General features: G+C 37.7%; 2 protein-coding genes and 1 pseudogene across 2 annotated transcripts; 2 read left to right on the top strand and 1 right to left on the bottom strand.

Moving 5' to 3' along the window:
- Nucleotides 1-3,601: 3,601 nt before the first annotated feature.
- LOC137956941 (putative invertase inhibitor) lies at nt 3,602-4,156 on the bottom strand. The gene has a single exon (XM_068804616.1). The coding sequence runs from the start codon at nt 4,154-4,156 to the stop codon at nt 3,602-3,604; it is 555 nt and encodes a 184-aa protein (XP_068660717.1).
- Nucleotides 4,157-12,918: 8,762 nt separating this feature from the next.
- LOC137957226 (probable ribose-5-phosphate isomerase 3, chloroplastic) lies at nt 12,919-13,938 on the top strand (annotated as a pseudogene).
- A 2,020-nt stretch (nt 13,939-15,958) lies between these two features.
- LOC137956936 (probable L-type lectin-domain containing receptor kinase S.5) lies at nt 15,959-18,058 on the top strand. The gene has a single exon (XM_068804607.1). It carries the CDS (start codon nt 15,959-15,961, stop codon nt 18,056-18,058), a length of 2,100 nt encoding a protein of 699 aa, XP_068660708.1.
- Nucleotides 18,059-18,784: the final 726 nt, after the last annotated feature.

Raw genomic sequence — 18,784 nt, 5'->3', positions numbered from 1 at the left:
AAGAAAAGGTACAATACAATCCGACAATCCTAAAGCTAATGTTACTACTGTTTCCTCAGGTTTGTTACAAATATTGTTGCGACTCCATTAATTAATTATCGATAGTGGTGCAACAGACCATATTTCTTCATCTCCAACTTTACTTGTCAACAGCAGTAACAACACCCTTTTGCCACCAATTGCTATGCCAAGTGAAGAATAAACTCTGATTACTTCCACTGGGATTTACATTTGAATTCCACTGTTATTTTTAAAAAAATATGTTTGGTGTACCATCTTTTAAGGTGGATTTAATGTCTATGAGTTGAGTTACAAAAGATCTGAATTTTTCATTAACATTTTTATCCTCACTGGTGTATTTTGTAGGATTTGATGACGAATACGACAATGGGTTTGGTTGAACAATGAGACAGACTTTATTACTTGGTTATGTTAGCATAAAAAAAGCCAAAATCTCAAATTCCATCTGCAGCAACCACTTCTTGTCATTCATCTAGCCTTCAGGTTTCCTCCTCCACTGTTTTGTGGCATCACAAATTGGTGCGTTTGTCTTCCTCTAGATTAGATTTTATGGCAAGATTTTTGTTCAATTTCCCTTTTCACTCTAATAATGCTTGTGATGTTTATGCATTCGTAAAACAAAGTCGACTTCCATTTTTTATTAGTTCAATGTCGTTTTTTAGATCTTTTAAATTAATTCATTGTGACATTTGGAGCCCTTATAAAACTGTCTCCCTTTTTAATGCAAAATATTTTTTGACTATTGCGGATGATTATTTTAGATTCACATGGGTATTTTTATGCATCACAAAACTTAGACATAACATCTATTTGTTAATTTTTTCTCATTTGTTAAAACACAATTCCATGTTTCAATAGCAAATATTCGGGTTGATAATGGTAGAGAGTTCTTCTCTATGCAAGAATCTTTTAAACAAAAAGGTATCATTTATCAACATTCTTGTGTCTATACTCCCCAACAAAATGGGGTTTTGAGCGCAAACACTGCTATATTCATGAGTTAGATTGAGTTTTTCATTTTCAAGCCCACCTTCTTTTACATTTTTGGACAGAATGTGTTTCAACTACTATTCATATAATTAATTATTTGCCCACACCACTCCTTTTTAGCCAAATTCCTTTTGAGCGACTTCATCTTCGAATTTTTGGGTGTCTTGCATATGCTTCTGATGTGCACGTCCCGCATAAATTTGCCCCTCGAGCCAAACGTTGTGTTTTTCTTGGCTATCTACTTGGTCAGAAAGCCTATTAGCTATATGATCTTGCCAGTCATCAAATGTTCACTAGTCGTAATGTTGTTTTTCATGAAATTATTTTTCCTTATGAGTCAATTCTATCCACTTTCTCAAATTTAGCCCTAGTGATTCCTCTTTTTGTACTTATCCTTCTCCACTAGTACAACAACATTTACCACCGACTCCAATTTCTCCTCAACTATCATCTTCCAGTTCTCCTCCCGAACCAATTTTGCGTCATTCTCAACGACCTCATAACTCTCCTATGGCTTTATGTGACTATGTTTGCAACCAAGTGATGTGGCCCAACATTTGTCGCCTTTGTCATCAGATCCGCAAAAAGGTATGCACTATCCTCTTAGCAATTTTGTCTCTTATCATCACCATTCACCACAACATTGCTCATTTACTGCTGCTAGCAGTCAAGATATTGAGCCCACAACTTATACCAAAGCAGCTCCTCATTCCCTTTGGCAAGAAACAATGCAATTTTAATTAGTTGTTGTAGAAGCCAACCGCATTTGGTCCCTCATTTCTCTTCCCCTTGGTAAGAAGCCTATTGGTTGTCGTTGGGTTTATAAAATCAAACAACACTCGAATGGTACAATTGAGTGTTTCGAAGCTTGTTTCATTGCAAAAAGTTACACACAACTGGAAGGTATAGATTACCATTATACTTTTTCTCCCACTGCTAAAATGGTTAGTGTTCGTTGTTTATTGGCTTTAGTAGCTGCCCATAATTGGTCTCTTCACCAACTAGATATCAACAAGGTTTGTTTTCAGGGTAATCTCCATGAAGAAATTTATATCTATCCACCTTATGATCTTCAACTACATGGGGAGAATCCCATTTATCGCATTCACAAGTCGTTATATAGCCTAAAGCAACTTCCTGACAAGGTTTGCCAAGTTCTCTATTGTTATCCAAGTTGCTGGATTTGTTCAATCCAAAGCAGATTACTCATTATTCACATGTCGGAAAGGTAAATATTTTACAACTTTGTTGATACATGTTAATGATATTGTTATTACAGGTAATGATGTCAATGCCATATTAGCTCTCATGAAATTTCTGCATAGTCATTTTCGTATCAAAGATTTGGGTAATTTGAAGTATTTTTTGGGCATCAAAGTTTCTCAATAAAAAAAGGGGATTTCCATCTCACAACGAAAATATACTTTAAAAATTTTAAAAGATAGTGGATTCTTGGGTGCGAAACCTGTGAACTTTCCCATGGAGCAAAACGTAAATCTTATAGATTCAGGCGAATTGCTTAAAGACCCATCTCAGTATAGGCGACTTGTTGGATACCTAATTTATTTGACTATTACCTGGCTGAATATGACATAGTCGGTCCATTTGTTAAGCAGATTCATGCATGCACCACACAAACCACACATGGAAGTTGTCTTGCTTGTGTTGCACTATTTGAAAAGCAGCCCAGGACAAGGTTTGTTTTTCGCTTCTCAGAACGATTTATCTTTGCGGGCTTTTTCCGATTCGAATTGGGCTGGCTGTCCAATATCTCGTAGATCCACTACAGGTTATTGTGTTTTTATGGGATCTTCTCTTATTTCTTGGCGGACAAAGAAGCAAAAAATTGTATCGCGCTCCACAGCAAAAGCCGAATATAGAGATATGACAGGTACTTGTTGTGAATTCTCTTGTCTACGCTCATTATCGATGGAGTTGAGAATATTACATTCAAAGCCAGCATTGCTATATTGTGATAACACGGTTTCCTTATACATAGCAGCCAATCCCATTTTCCATGATAGAACCAGACATATAGAGATGGATTGTAATTGTATTCATGACAAAATACAAAATGGTTCGGTTGTAACCAAATATGTTGCTTCAACAAATCAGCTTGCAGATGTGTTCACAAGCCATTGGGGAAAGAAGTTTTATCAACTATGATACGCAAATTGGGAATTCTTGACATTCATTCTCCAACTTGAGGGAAAATGTTAATATGTAAATAGAATGAATCGCGTGCTTAGAGTTTGTAACTAGATGAAATCGCGTGATTGAAGAAATCAACGAGATTGTAGAAATCTACGCATGATTGAAGAAATCAACGAGATTATAGAACTCTACCCGCGATTGTAGACACATGATTACAATCCCGAGATTTGTAAAAACAATTGTATAAATATGCATCATCATACAATTGAATTAAGATTTCAGAAAATACCTTTCTCCCATTTAATTATCCGGAGAAAAGACGAAAATAAAACTGACTTTTTTTTCTTTTTGATAAAAGAAAACACAATCGACTTTGTCAACGAAGACATTATAAATTGTAGCAATCACAACAGAAGACATCGTGGGTTTTAAAGCCTTAAATCATCATATCACCGACTATTACGAATCCGTTATCTGCAAGTTTACTCGTCATCTCGTTCCTTTCCGTTAATGGCGATTTCAGGCCTTTGTGTTTCTTGTATCCCTCCTCGCAAGCCTCGGCTTTGGATTTAGCTGCTTCGAGTGACCCTTCAATGGGCTCAAAATCCATATTCTCAAAATTGTCAAAAGCAGACTGAAGGTCATCGATAATTTCGTTGTAGTTAGTTTGACATTTCTGGAGACATTCTTTCATTGCAGGGTCCGTGGCATTCTCGAGCAGATCTTCGATGTAGGCAAGGGTGTCTGTAGCATTAGCCTGTACTAACTTAACATTGATCGCACCGAGATCTTTGTAATATACTTTGGTGCTCTCAGGGTCAGATAGGAAAGACGAGACGCAGAGATCGGAAAAGTTGGTGTCACTGCAAGTTTCACGGATTAAATTCAGACCAGTTTCAGGACCTGTTTGTGCAAGGGAAAGTATGGTACACAGCATTAAGGGAATGATAACTTGAAGAAGAAGGGAGACATGAACAGTTGGACTACCCATGTTCTTCCCTCTTCCTTCAATTTGCTTGATCCGTTTGGACTGAAATTAGTAATTCGTTCAGAGAAAAATCAAGTATATATAGTACTGGTGAGGCTGAGCGGATTCATCTCTTCCTCTAATTTTAATGGCTTTGACACTTTCAATGCATGCAAACTAAGGCAGGCCTTCTGTAATCGTGCAGATAATTGCGGTAACCAGAAAGCAGCTATTACATAATGTCTGATTAGGGTGGTGATTTAACTGATCCAACAAGTCGTTCCGTCTCTTGCTACGTAAGTTTCATAGCGAAGGTGGGAGTTCCAGCAGTACGTGTCATGTATCATTCTATATGATTCCGATGTAAAATGCAATACATAATGTTTTTTTTTAATTTATTTACCAATTTTTAAGCCCCAAAATGCATTGACCTATTTTCTAGTTTCAAGAAGGGAATTTTAATATATTACCTTTTTTTTATAAATATTAACACAAATAACCAACTTCTGAACTTGATATAAAAAAATACCCAACTTTGACAGGTCAACTGTACATGTGTACGGTCCAAGGTGACAGGTAAACTTTGACCGCTTGCGTGGTGCTACATCATCACGCCACATTAGTACCCAAAGGATCAACGACATGTTACTTGACACATCGTCCAATAGCTATGTCACCATCCATGTAGGATGCCACATCATCACGTGCCGCATCAGCACTTCACATCAGTTTACCTTTTTTCTCTCATTTTTTTCATTATTGATTTAAGTTATTTTATAATTAAAAATATTAATTTCTAGTTTTAAAAATCTTACTCATTTCATATCATTACTTTCAATTTAATATAATAAAAATATAAAATTTGGTTATTAATTTTAAAAATATTTTTCTAATGTAATTAATACCTTATATTATCACTTTAAGATATTATTTAATTTAATATAATATTTTTAAAATTTTTATTTTGTTTTGTAAAATTAATTTTAAAACTTATAAATATTTTTTAATAGTTAATTTTAATTTGAAAATATTTGAAATCGATAATGAAATGTGAGACAAAAACACGGTTTTTCAGGAAAACTCAGGGAATATAAATATAGAACTAACCACGTTTCATGCAGAAAACTCTGCAATGGGAGTGAAGAATACATGAAGAGGTGACTGGACCTTGAACATGATGCAGAAATCTCGATTCCATCTCTCAGAAGACCACTGTAGAGATCACCTAGGCAAAATTTATAAATTTCTATCTGATAGCTCTATTGACAGGTACAAGACTTGCTTAGTTACTAAAGGGTTTCACCAATGCTTTGGGGTTGATTATGATGAAACATTTTGTCTCGTAGTCAAGTCTACCACTATTTGCATTGTCCTTAGCCTTACATTCAGTCGTCGTTGGTGGCTTTGACAACTTGATGCCAATAATGAGTTTTTCTAAGGTACTCTGTCTGATAATATTTTTATGGCATAACCACCAGGCTTCATTGATTGTGATCATCCTCACCATGTCTGCAAACTTTGCAAAGCTATCTAAGGTCTCAAGCAAACTCCACATGCTTGATATCATGAGTTGCACTAGTTTCTTATCACCTTTGGCTTCACCAACTCTTATGCAGACTCTTCTCTATTTATCACTCATACATATATTGTTGTGCTATATATTTTGGTCTATGTGGACAACATTATTATTATAGGAGACAAAGATCAAGCTATGACAACGTTCATCCACCTTCTTGCCCAAAAATTTTCACTCAAGGATCTTGGCTCCTTGACTGAGTTTCTCGGAATTGAAGTTGTTCCTCATTCTCAAGGATTGCTTATGTCTCAATACCAGTGTATTTCTGATCTCTTTCGTCACACACGTGTGACAAATGCAAATCATGTAACTACGCCTCTTACCACGTCATCTACAGTCACACTTTAGTCTGGCACGCAACTTTCTGATCCATCTAAATATTGAACTGTTGTTTGTAGTCTCCAATACTTGTCTCTTACACGCCCTAACATTGCTTATGTGGTGAATAAGTTATCTCAATTTATGCATTGCCTTACTACTGACTGCTGCCATGTTGTGAAGGCTTTGTTGTGTTATCTTTATAGGACTCTGGATCATGGTAATGTCTTATATCGACAATATTCTCTGTCTCTCCATGCGTTCTCTTATGCTGATTAGGCAGAAAACAAGGACGATTCTACTTCCATAGGTATCTATCTTGTTTACATAGGTCACAGTGTTATCTCTTGGAGTTCTAAGAAACAACAGATTGTGGTTCACTCATCTACTGAGGCGGAATATCGATCTGTTGCAACCGCTATAGTTGAGATCTGGTGGATTTGCTCTTTTCTCATTGAACTGAGTGTTTTTCTTTCACAACAACTGGTGTTTTATTGTGACAATGTCGGTATTATAAATATGTGTTTTCATCCAATATTTCACTCTTGCATGAAACATATTGCTTTGGATTACCACTTCATTTGCAAACAAGTTCAGAGTAGTGTTCTTCTGGTTACTCATGTCTCCTCTGGTGATCAGTTGGTTGATGCTCTCACCAAATTACTTCCCCGAATACACTTCCTCTTCTTGAACCAAGATTGGACTTTTCTCTCGGAGCTCCATATTGTGGTGGCATGATATAGATAAAGGATAAGGATTAATCAAAATAGATATTCGAGATAGACTCAAATTGTAATTGTATCCAGCTATGACACGTATATGAAGAGTTGTAGATGCTACGGTCTTTATTGTAGATCTATAAATATTTTATACCTCATCAATGAAAAGCACGACAAATATATCTTCCTTCTTCCGATTCTTTCTACAATGTCATTTTCCCTCAAGCTTATCTTCTCATAGGAATGGGGTTAAATGGTTGACTCCCTAGTCTTTACTATGCCATAGTGTTCGTCTTTGCTATTCTAGGCTCAATTTAAAAATGTCGAAAACGAATGTCTCATAGGTGCCTCATTGCATGTTGACAGAAAGCTCTTTGACCATTTTAGGGCCGTGGGTTGTTTTGGGTCCTGCTCCACGCAGTCCGATCTGAACGTGAAAATTTGAACATGAAGCATGGGGACCATTGAACATGGCTGAACATGGCTTTTGTCTCTTCCGGGATTAATAACACTAATTATAAGGATATTTTAGCACCCGAAGTCTGTGTTATCCGCCTAGCTCTGACAAAAACAATTGACGATAAAAATAAACCAAGTTGACTGATTTTTGCAAGTAAATGAATAAACCATGTGACTACCAAGAAACTCAACAGGGACTGAAATTGGAGGCAGAGCTGAGTGTCAGCATCATTATTTACCAGCTGTGGATAAAGGCACATAAAAACAATTCAAGTGTCATAGTCATATTCCACGGTCATCGTCAAATAACTTATTAGTCATATTCAATGAACAACTGCAGCGGCTGGGCCCTTGGAAAGAAATTTCAATATTTTATAAAAAATTCTTATGGACTCAACTAAGCCATATGTTTGTAGGATTCAATTTTAGAACTTACATATAAAGGCATTTAGAAATGCAAAATACACACCACACACTCCAAAGAATTGATTTCTTTGTGTTTACTCTATCGAAAATGTGCCTCGAATGGAAAATTTTGAATATTCTGAAATTCTAGAGTGTGCAACGTAACCGAGAAACTTCATCCTCAGTATGATGCGATGTACTACATTTCGTGGAATGAGAATTATTCCAGTCATTGTGAAATAACTTAGAAAGGGGGGCGAAACTTCATCCCCACTATGATGTGATGTACTATATTTCGTGGAATGAGAATTATTCCACAGTGATTGTGAAATAAATTCAGGGGGGAGGTTAGTAAACATCAATAAGGAGACCAAGTTCACCCACATTACTTAGGTTATTCAAAGAAGCCATTAGCGGTGCTGGCTTTAACTGAATGAAGCCCGTGATCAGGATGAAGCCGCTCTAGGCTTAAAGTATGGAATCAGAAATCCGTTCATTTTTACGACTCAACCACTTGAAGCCATCGGAATGTGACTCTTCCACCCGAATTTTTTTTCTTCTTCTCCTTCTCGGCTTCTTCGTATGCGCACTCTCTTCGCCCTCTCGCACTCCCTTCTCCCTCTAGCTTCTCCCTTCTCGACTCTCTTCTCCTCTCACTCTCCCTCTTGGCCTACCATTCCCTTCTCCCTTTTGCTGCTTTTTTTTTCCCTAAAAATCCTCCCGATTTCCTTCGATTTCTCCCATTTCAGTTTTGATTTCCTTTGATTTTCCCCCATTTTGGCGTCGATTTCTTCAATTTCCCTTGATTTCCCCATTTGGCTTCGATTTTTCCCAAATTTCATAAGGAAACCCTACACCCTAATTTTTTTTCAATTAATATATTGTTGGATTTGATTTAATTTTAATTTATGTGTGCAATATTTGTATTGATTGTTTAGTTATTGCATAATTTCGGGATTTAGGGTTAGGGTTTATAGTATTTAGTTTAATTTTGTCTTTAGGGTATAATTTATGGTTTAGGGTATTTAGAGTATGATTCAGGGTTTAGGGTTTAGGTTTTTTTTTTTTTTAGGGTTCTCAGTCTTAAGATTTAGGGTTGTGGGTTTAGGGTTTATTTGCTTTCTAGAATTAGGGTTTAGGGTTTTGTACATTATGGAATTAGGGTTTAGGGTTCAGGGTTTGGGACTTTTTGGGTTTAGGGTTTAGGGGCTAATGGAGGCTGGGTTGAGTCTAGTTCAAACTAGGCTGAGTCGCCTACACAGGCATCCATTAGCCAACTAAACCCAACCCCCATTACTGATGAGGAACGGTTCGTTGTGACTGCAAAGTGATATGGGGCTCTACCAGGTGCGTTTGGTGAATTTGGACTTGATGAATGTGTTTAGGATTTAGGGCATCTGCAATGGAATTAGTTTGAATTGTTTTTAAATGTTATAGAACGTTGTTGAATAATTTTGAAGTGCTATGAAATGATTTTGCTATGTGGTGATGAGATTCAGGTGTTATAAATATCCACCACATGGTATTTTTTTCAGTGGTTTTTTGTGTTTCCATGTATCCCTAGTTACTATGACGGGTAAAGGTTGTCTGATAAAGTTTTTTCCATGAAGACCATCTTGAATTTAGATTAGAAATGGCAAGAAGAAGACAACAAAATGTTCGAACATATGACATTTGGACCTTCGAAGAAGACAAAGAAATGCTCAATTTGTTGGTCGAACAGGTTAATATAGGGAACAAGTTGCCCAATGGGGCTTGGAAGCTTGAGGTGTATATGGACTATGTCAATAAGTTCAATGAAGACGCAATCAATAAAAAACTGTTGAGTAGCTCAAGAATCGAACAAGATCATGGAGGAAAACTTACCAAATAGTAGCAAGTTGTCTCAACAGTAGTGGGTTTGGTTGGGGTGCAACCACACAACAAGTTACTACAGGTCATTATGTGTGGCAAAACTACATCAAGGTCAGTAAATCATGTTGTATTGCAAAATATTTTGTATATTTTTCGCATTACTAGAACTCTATTCCAAGATGTCTAAAAGATGTTTTTTCCTTGTAGAAGCATAGAGATGATGAGAAGTATAGATGTGAAGGGTGTCCACTTTATAACAAATTGGCTTTGGTAGTGGGAAACTCAATAGCCATGGGGACAACAAGTCAAACGAGCATAGATTTGGGTGTTAATCACCTCCGTGAGTCAGAACGGTCACTGATTATCAAGCTCTAGGATGTCGATGTAGTTAGGGATACTCTATTGTCATTCTTTAGTGGGAATGAGTCAGCATCTGAGCAGTCTCGAAGAAGTAGCACATCTCCTTCAACTCATCGTAGAAAGAGAACCAAAATGTCCACTGATGACATTGGCAGATTCATTGATGCAATGAAGGAAATCGCTAAGGCATTTAGGGATGTCATCAAGTCTAAAGATAGTAATACCGACAGTGATTGGTATGAAGCCCTCATGGAAATCCCGGACCTATTGATTGAGTTGAAGTTTAACGCTAGCGAATAGTTGGAGACTCCAACTAAGAAGGTCATGTTTACGAAGACAACAATGGCAGAGTCACTCCATTGGCTTCAATTTGATTCTCATCAATTGTAGTAATGAGCTTAAAGTACATTATCTACTTCATGTCGTGTGTTTTATATTTTAATGATGTTTTTTGAACTATGACATTGTACGACATAACACGAATGTTTTATGAATGTCATTATGGTTAAGATTTATTTTCATGATTGTTGTATTGTTATTGTGTGGATGAATATGGTGGATGAGTATGGATGTGGACAATTGAATGGATATGGTTGTGTAGGGTTGTGCTTGAAGGTAGAATGTGTGAATGAAGGTAGGAATGTGGGAATATGGATGAAAATGGATGTGTGAATGGATATGGTTGTGTAGAGGTGTGATTAAAAATAGGCTATGATTGAAGATAGGGGTGTGGTTCTGTTTATGACTTTTAGGTTATTGTATTTGCAGGTTTCCATGGATATTTTGACAGACGATGAAAAGATTGTAACTATGCTTACATTCACATGTATTTTGTTTGCCAAGGGAAGATACTATCTCTGCTATCGCAATAGACTTGTACCACATTCTTGTGGGATTGGTGGTCCTTTGTATTTGCAAAAAACATTAAACAACTAACTTGCTAATTTTCATAGAGTTTACATGATGAATCAAATTGTATTTCACAAATTGGCAGAGATACTTAATAGTAGAGGATTTTTGTCAACCACAAAGACCATCTCAGTGGAGGAACAATTTGCATATTTTCTCCTAACTGTTGGTCAACAAAAAACATATAGTGTCATAGTAGAGATGTTTGATAGATCGAACTGGACCATATGTAGGTATTTCAATAAGGTGTTGGATGTTATTCTCAAACTTCACTCTAATTACATCAAACGACCTTCAAAACGCACTCACTCAAAAATTTTAAACAAACCAATGTTTTATTTGTACTTTAAGAAAACATCACTTGCCCTCTAATGAACAATTTTAGATTAATATACAAAGTTAGTCAATATTAAGTGAAATAGTATACTTAGGATTGTATTGGGGCTATTGATGGAACTCATATCAAAGCGAAAACATCCCACTTGAAGATCAACAAAGGTTCTGGAATAGAAAGAGTTATCTCTCACAAAATATGAGGGCAACATGTACATTTGGCATACAATTCACTTATGTACTTGCTGGATGGGAGGGATTAACAGTTGATTCTTGTGTACTGAAGAATGCATTGACTCGTTGAAATAGATTCTTTGTACCTGAAGTAAAAATTATATTTTTATGTAGTATTTTTTATCTATTATTATTTTCAATTATTTTATGTGAAATATATTTTCTATTGTAGTAAATATTATCTTCCAAGATTTTTGTTTCCATATTGAGGAACTCGTTATCATTTGCAAGAATTTGGATATAATCTTCCTAGAAATGATAAAGAATTATTCAATCGAAGGTACTCATCTTTGATGAATACTATTAAGCTCACTTTTGGTGCTTTAAAAGCTCGATTTCAAATATTGAAAGGAGCTTCTCCGTTTTCTTATAAGATCCAGATAAAAATTGTAGTTGTTGTTGCATATTACATAATTATATACGTAGAGAGAATTACAATGATATGTTTGAAACGAAAGATGACGATTCAGGTGATGAGCTTGGAGGAGGAGGTGATGTGGTCCAATTTGCAGGTGTAAATGATGATGCAGATAGCGATGGTCTTGTGGTTAAGGACAACCAATCAACAAACATTTAGAGGCAACATGCATTAGAATTCACAAGAGTCGCACAATATCGAGATACCATAGTGACTCACATGTGGAATGATAAATGATGGTTTTATCTTATTGCTTTTGAACATGTATCTTGTCTTTCACATGTATTAAGCTAGTAACTTGATGATTTTAATATTAAAGACACAAACTCGTTGTTATCTTCCAAGGCATAAACATTTTATACTGCAAATTGTGACTACTACTTATAACTCGGTTCATTTTCAAACATGTTTTTTAATTTTTAATTATATATATGTTATTAATAATCTATCTTAGGTTATGGATAAAATAATTTTTGTATTTATTATATTCATAAATTTTATTACTATATTAAATTAGATATTTAAGACTGGTAATTAAAATATAGTTAAAGTAAGCATTTGATCAATTATTATTGATTAAGTATCTCATTTTTATAAATAATTAAACTAATCCTTTTTTAAGTTGGTGGAAATAAATTATTAATTAGTACTACGTAAAAAATCCATCTTGTGTTATTAATAATATAATTAAATTATTTCTTATATTTGTTTCTGTTATTTTTTACTTTGTATTTATTTATATTTTATAATTAATCAGTGAAAAATTAATTATCATGCCTAATTACTTTGTTAATGTAATTATATTAATTAATTAATTAATTATTATATATTAATTCTACATTAAATTACTTATTAGTATAAGAATCATGTTTGTTTTGGTTAAGGGGGCGCTAGTCAACATGAAGGACGAGAAGATCTTCAACCGCATAACGCCCTTCAACACTTGAAGTCATTAGTGGAGCGCAAATGAAGCTTCATCTCGATGCAGGGGATGAAGGGGTCCTTCATCTCCACGGTTTAATTTCGATCATCCGGAAGAAGGCCTTATTTGATCTTCTTTGAATTGAAGGACGGGCGATGCTAGCTTTTTCCCCTCTCTCTCCCGCACTCCCTCTCTCCTCTCCGGCCACCGTCTCAGTTCCCTCTTGTCTCCGACCACAGAGAAATCCCAGACTTCCCATTCCCATAAAACCTCCCTTTTTTCGTCTCCTTCCGAACCCCACGTCCACCACCACCACCAATCGCAATGGCAGCAGCGGCAGTGGCAACCTCCTTATCCCTTCTCTCTCCTCCCTCCCTCAAATCCTCCCTCTCTCTCCGATCCTCCTCCTGTCTCCGAATGCCCACCCCTATGTCCATCAGGGCCTTTTCCGCCCCCGTCCTCACTCAAGATGACCTCAAGAAACTCGCCGCTGATAAGGCCGTCGGCTACGTCAAAAGCAGTATGGTCCTTGGCCTTGGCACCGACTCCACTACCGCTTTCGTCGTCGATAAAATTGGTCAGCTGCTCAAGTCCGGTCAACTCACTGATATTGTTGGAGCAAGCCGCGTCTCTTGGCATTCCCCTCTCCGTTCTCGATTCTCACCCCAACATCAATCTTGCCATTGACGGCGCAGACGAAGTGGACCCTTTTCTCAATTTGGTCAAAGGGTTAGGTGGGGCACTTCTCCGTGAAAAAATGGTGGATGCAGCGTCGTGCAAATTCGTGGTCGTGGTCGACGAGACGAAGCTTGTGGAGGGTTTGGGAGGCAGCGGCTTGGCCATGCTTGTGGAGGTGGTTCAGTTTTGTTGGAAGTATAATTTGATGAGGCTTCAGGAGCTGTTCATGGAAAAAGGGTGCAACGCCAAGCTCAGGGTGGATTAAGATGGCAAACCATATGTGACGGATAACTTGAACTACATTGTGGATTTGTACTTCAAGACGCCGATTAAGGATGCTACAACTGCAGGAAAGGAGATTTTTGCACTTGAAGGAGTGGTGGAACATGGGCTTTTCCTTGATATGGCCACTGCCATTATAATTGCCGAGAAGGAAGGAGTGACTGTACAGACAAAGTGAAGGAGAGGTAGAGTCTAAATGGTTTCATTAGTACTACTTTCTTTTGCTTCACTTTTACTCAACTGAACTGAAATGGGGTCCTTGGTATTTCTCTATATTTTTTTTCCAACTTTTTCTGGGTTTTCTAACCCTTTTTGTTGACAAACTGGATGTGGGGAATAAAGGAGGATGATTTGTTGTATTTCAATGAAAATGTAGCCTTTATTGCAGATGAGGTCGCAAATTTTCACTTTTTTGTTTCAAGTTTTGTCTTTGAATCGTAGCATTGAAACTCTCTTTTCGACATGGAGGGTCTTTCTTCTATGCCTTTCGATCTTTATTTAGAGAACGATTAACTTCCAGTAATTGTTGTTTTCCCTTTGTCCAGTATCTATGTGAATTAGACATCCGAGTCTTCACCTGGATATTTTTTAGCTGACTGAAGCTTTCTTCGTTCCTGACTTACAAGGTTTTCACTGGATTTATACTTCCAGACTTGTTTTAAAACAGAAAGCTTAAAATTTGTTCCACAATCAAGGAGCAATACTGATTCTTCAACCCCAAGTTTTAGCACAACAAGTCTCTGTATCTTTTGTGACACAGATTGCTATGATCCAAATCGAAAGGGAAACTGATTTAGTTAATGAAAAGAGTCTGTCTATTAACTGGGAGGGACAATCCTTTGATTGCAAATATAAGCATCAGATTCTGTCTTAAGATTCTGTCTTAAGGTTGATGATCCTTTCTTCCATGTCCTTCCCTTCTAAAGGAGGGAGAAAACCCAGAACTTTTAATGCACCAGGGCAATATTCTACCCTCTGTATATGTCATATATGGATTTAATTTTCCCGTCTTCTGATATACTACTTCCTGTAAGACATCAACGTGTTCCCTTCTCCATTGGAAGTATATTTCTTGAACAGAAAGCTACGGGCAGGTCCTAATATGAAAAAGAGATGACACTTGACCCTGCTTGCACTTGACCTTCATCTGTAAGTGGTCTTACTCCTTGTCTAGCATTTGCATTCCAAAACATGTTTTGATCCTCTGTTTTGATTTTTAATCTCCATGACATGTGTATCAGTAGGTTCATTTTCTTATATTCTCTGAATTAATTCGAAGTAATTAATACCATGCAAATCTATCTTATATTATTAATATAATACTTTTTATTTATTAATCATAATTTTTTTATTTACTCTATTGTATTAGTGATTTAATAGTGGTAATTAAAATATTGTTATCTCAAACACTTGGTTTAATTAACTTATTTTTATAATTAATAAAATCAATGGTTTTAAATTTCTAAGATGAAGATGAAGATGAAGTTGTCCACACTAACACCTATTTCGAAAATTTCGAAGATGAAGATCATGTAGATGCATAAGATGAAGATGAAGATGAAGATGAAGATCAAATTTTCATTTTGTTGACTAACCCCCCTAAGTTGGTGTTTAGGTATACATGTTATATTTAAGTGTATTATTACAAGTTACTCATTCTCTTGTTTTGGTTATATTTCTCATTTTGGGGCACTAATACTAGAATCTGTTTTTCAGTGTATTTGAACTCGTGTTGACTAACACCCAACTTGAAGTTGAATTAGATATTTGATGTAAATTTGAATTTGAAGTTGAAGTTGAAGTTCAAGTAGTTTTAAATGTTACGTAACCCCCCACCTCACCCTGATAGTGGACATTCAATGAACTGCAGCCGCCGCTCAGCCCTTCCACAGAACTTTCAACCTTATAGTGACATTCAACGACCGCCGCTCGGTCGGCCCTTCCAAAGAAATTTCAAAATTCTTATGGACTCATCCAAGCCATATGTTTGTAAGGAGTTGATTGGTTCAAATTTACAACACGAGTTACATAGAAAGGCATTTAGGAATGGAAAATACACCCGACTCCAAAGATTTGATTTCTGTGTTACTCTCTATCGCGGCGTCTTTTGGAAAACGTGCCACGAATAAAACAATTTGAATATTCTGAAATTCCAGTGTGCAACGTAACCGAGAAACTTCGTTCTGACTATGATGCGAGGTACTACATTTCGTGGAATGAGCACGGCAGCTCTTTTTTTTTTTTTTTTTTTTTTTTTTTCAGAATAGAGGATATGAAGAGGTAAACGAACAGATCCCGTTTCTCTTTCACTTTTCTTGGGTTTCTCTTGTTGTTCCAGGAAGATTTGACACAGATTATAATGATATTCCTTGATCAATCTCAGAACTCTCTCTTTGTTTTCTGCATTCTTCAGGCGATCTCCCTTCTAATAGTTGCCACATCCCAAGTCAGTGGCTTGCATGTTAGCTATAGTCCATACTTCAACCTCTCTCACTTGCCGAATTTCAATTTTTATGGTTCTTCAAATTTGATTCCTTCCTTTACAGCAAGTTCATCCACCGCTGCAGTTCTGCAAATCACCCCTGATTCCATCAAAAATCCCTTGGTGAACCGTAGTGGAAGGGCTATGTACAAAGAAACCTTCAAACTGTGGAGAAACAATCGATCAGTAGTCGCGTCCTTTCAAACGAAGTTCGAGTTGATGTTCAAGCAAGTGAATGGATCGGCTGCTGAAGGCATGGCTTTTATACTCACAAACACCCCCGAGCTTCCGGCAAATAGCTACGGGCAATGGCTAGGAATCACAAATGAAAAAGAAAATGGGTCGTCTAAAATTGTTGCGATTGAATTCGACACCCACAAAAGCAACGATGATGATGTTGATGACAATCACGTCGGCGTGGATGTTAACGGCATGGTGTCCGTCATACAAGTTTCTCTGAGCAGGTATAGTGTCAATCTTTCAAGTGATGCTAACAAGTTTGTTGATATTCAGTACAATGGCACAGGAAGACAGTTGACCGTTTATGTTCAGATGAACGAATCGAGATTCAATCACGGGAAAAAGGTGCCCGTCGTTTCATCATGGCCCATCGACTTATCAGAGTACCTCGAGGAGGATGTTTACGTGGGTTTCTCCGGTTCCACTGGGAACCTTGTTGAACTCAACTACGTAATGTCATGGACCTTCACCGGTGATGACACGAGCAAAGAAGGAAACAACCTGCAACTCCTCTGGATTTTGCTCGGCATTCTGCTCCCAATGTTTATCGTTGGTTGTAGCTTCGTGTTTTATCTTCTGTGGAATAGAAAAAAGACAAAAGAGGTCACAAGCCGACGGCCAAGCCTCGAGTTACAAATGGTACTAGAGAACTCGACGAGAGGTCCTCGCAAGTTCCGATTCAAAGAGCTCCGATGTGCCACCAAGAATTTCAGTCCCAACAACAAGCTCGGGCGAGGAGGTTTCGGAACAGTGTACAAGGGATACTTGAAGGAGACCAACGAGCTAGTGGCGATAAAGAAAATATCAGAAGAATCTCGTCAAGGGCAACGGGAATTTGTAGAGGAGGTAACGACAATCGGCCGCCTCAGTCACAAGAACCTGGTGAAACTAATTGGGTGGTGCTACGAAAGGAATGAACTTCTTCTGGTCTATGAATTCATGCCAAACGGAAGCTTAGACAAGCTCCTATTCAAGGAAGACAGCTCAGTGGAGAGGATGACACTAAGCTGGGAAACACGAGTTAACATAATTCATGGCGTGGCTTCTGTTCTTTATTATCTCCATGAAGGCTGTCACGGAAGGATTTTACACAGAGATGTGAAAGCCAGCAACGTGATGCTCGACTCGGAGTACAACGCTCGGTTAGGAGACTTCGGACTTGCCAGAACGATCCAATCCGACGATCTGACTCACCATACCACGGATGTCATTGCTGGAACACCTGGTTACGTAGCACCAGAGTACTGTATGACGGGGAGGGCGACTGCCGAGACGGACATCTACGGGTTCGGAGTTTTTGTGCTTGAAGTTGCATGCGGCCGGAAGCCCAAAAGGCGTCGGCTCGGTGTCATCCACAACGATTTGCTCGACTGGGTTTGGCATCGTCATGAACTCCAGAGGGATGTAGATGCCGCGGATCCTCGACTGCAAGGAGTGTTCGATAAGGGGCAGATGGAGTGCGTTCTTGGTTTGGGACTGTCTTGCTGCCATCTAAACCCTAAGGAAAGACCCTCCATGAGACTGCTTTTGCAAGTTCTCAATGGCGAAGCCGCTCCTCTGGTTCTTCCCCTTAAGAAGCCTTCACTGGTGTGGCCGCCTCTTGATGCCGGTTTTGATGGAGGTACGTTTAACTTTGAGATTTCGGCTGATGAAGACGAGATCACTGAGTTCATGTCCGCAGTGGAGATTACTGTAGAGGATCCAATCACTCGCACACAAATCGAATTTATCAGATGATTTTCAATTCTTTTCACCTTCACATACATATCTAAAAGATCTCGAAACGTCTCTGTATTTGTTCATTGGAATGTAAATTGGGGGACCTTACAAAAATTAAGAAATTCTCAAAATTTTGTAGAATTAGGAGTAAAAAAGAATGTTTATTAAAACACTAGCCTATTGGTCTATTAGTCTTTTCAATAAGAGGCACAATCCACACATTCGATTAAATTACGTAAGATATTGCAAGCCTTAAACAGTGAAAGTTTGACGAGAAGAATTGGTTGTCTTCTTTTCTTTTCTCTACATGTAGCAATTTGATCCTTCGAAAATGGACCTCAACCTCTGGAAAGATGAAATCGTCAATCTGGCTCATACTTCTTCTGCAGCTTCCTCACATTCCTTGTAGTCGTTGGACAACTTTTATCAAATTTCTTAAGCCGAAGCTCAAAAAATTACCCAAATAAAAGAATAATTTCGCATATCATCGTCACCAACAGTGAAAAGGAATAGTTTCACTTCTTTCACCCCACTATCAACAATACTTCTCTCGCTTGGCCTCGAAAGGGCGGTAATCCGTTTTGAGGTTGGAGAGCTTGATTACCTTCGAGATAGGGATGGACTCGGCCTGGATTTTCTTCTTGGCATCCTCGGAAGTGAGGGGATTCGAACCCCAGCGGCAATCGTTGATAATGAGGCAGATCTCCTGGGATCCGTCGAGCAGATGTAGAGGATGAGGTAGCG

Source organism: Aristolochia californica, unplaced genomic scaffold, assembly GCF_029961685.1.
Source record: "Aristolochia californica isolate CCGP_79_NKW_82.1479 unplaced genomic scaffold, dmAriCali1.0.hap1 SCAF_2, whole genome shotgun sequence".
NCBI lineage: Eukaryota > Viridiplantae > Streptophyta > Magnoliopsida > Piperales > Aristolochiaceae > Aristolochia > Aristolochia californica.
This window is presented reverse-complemented; position numbering and strand designations above follow the sequence as displayed.

Excerpts from the sequence above, each read along its gene's own strand:
- LOC137956941 (XM_068804616.1), bottom strand. The coding sequence starts at position 4,156 with ATGGGTAGTCCAACTGTTCATGTCTCCCTTCTTCTTCAAGTTATCATT.
- LOC137956936 (XM_068804607.1), top strand. The coding sequence starts at position 15,959 with ATGATATTCCTTGATCAATCTCAGAACTCTCTCTTTGTTTTCTGCATT.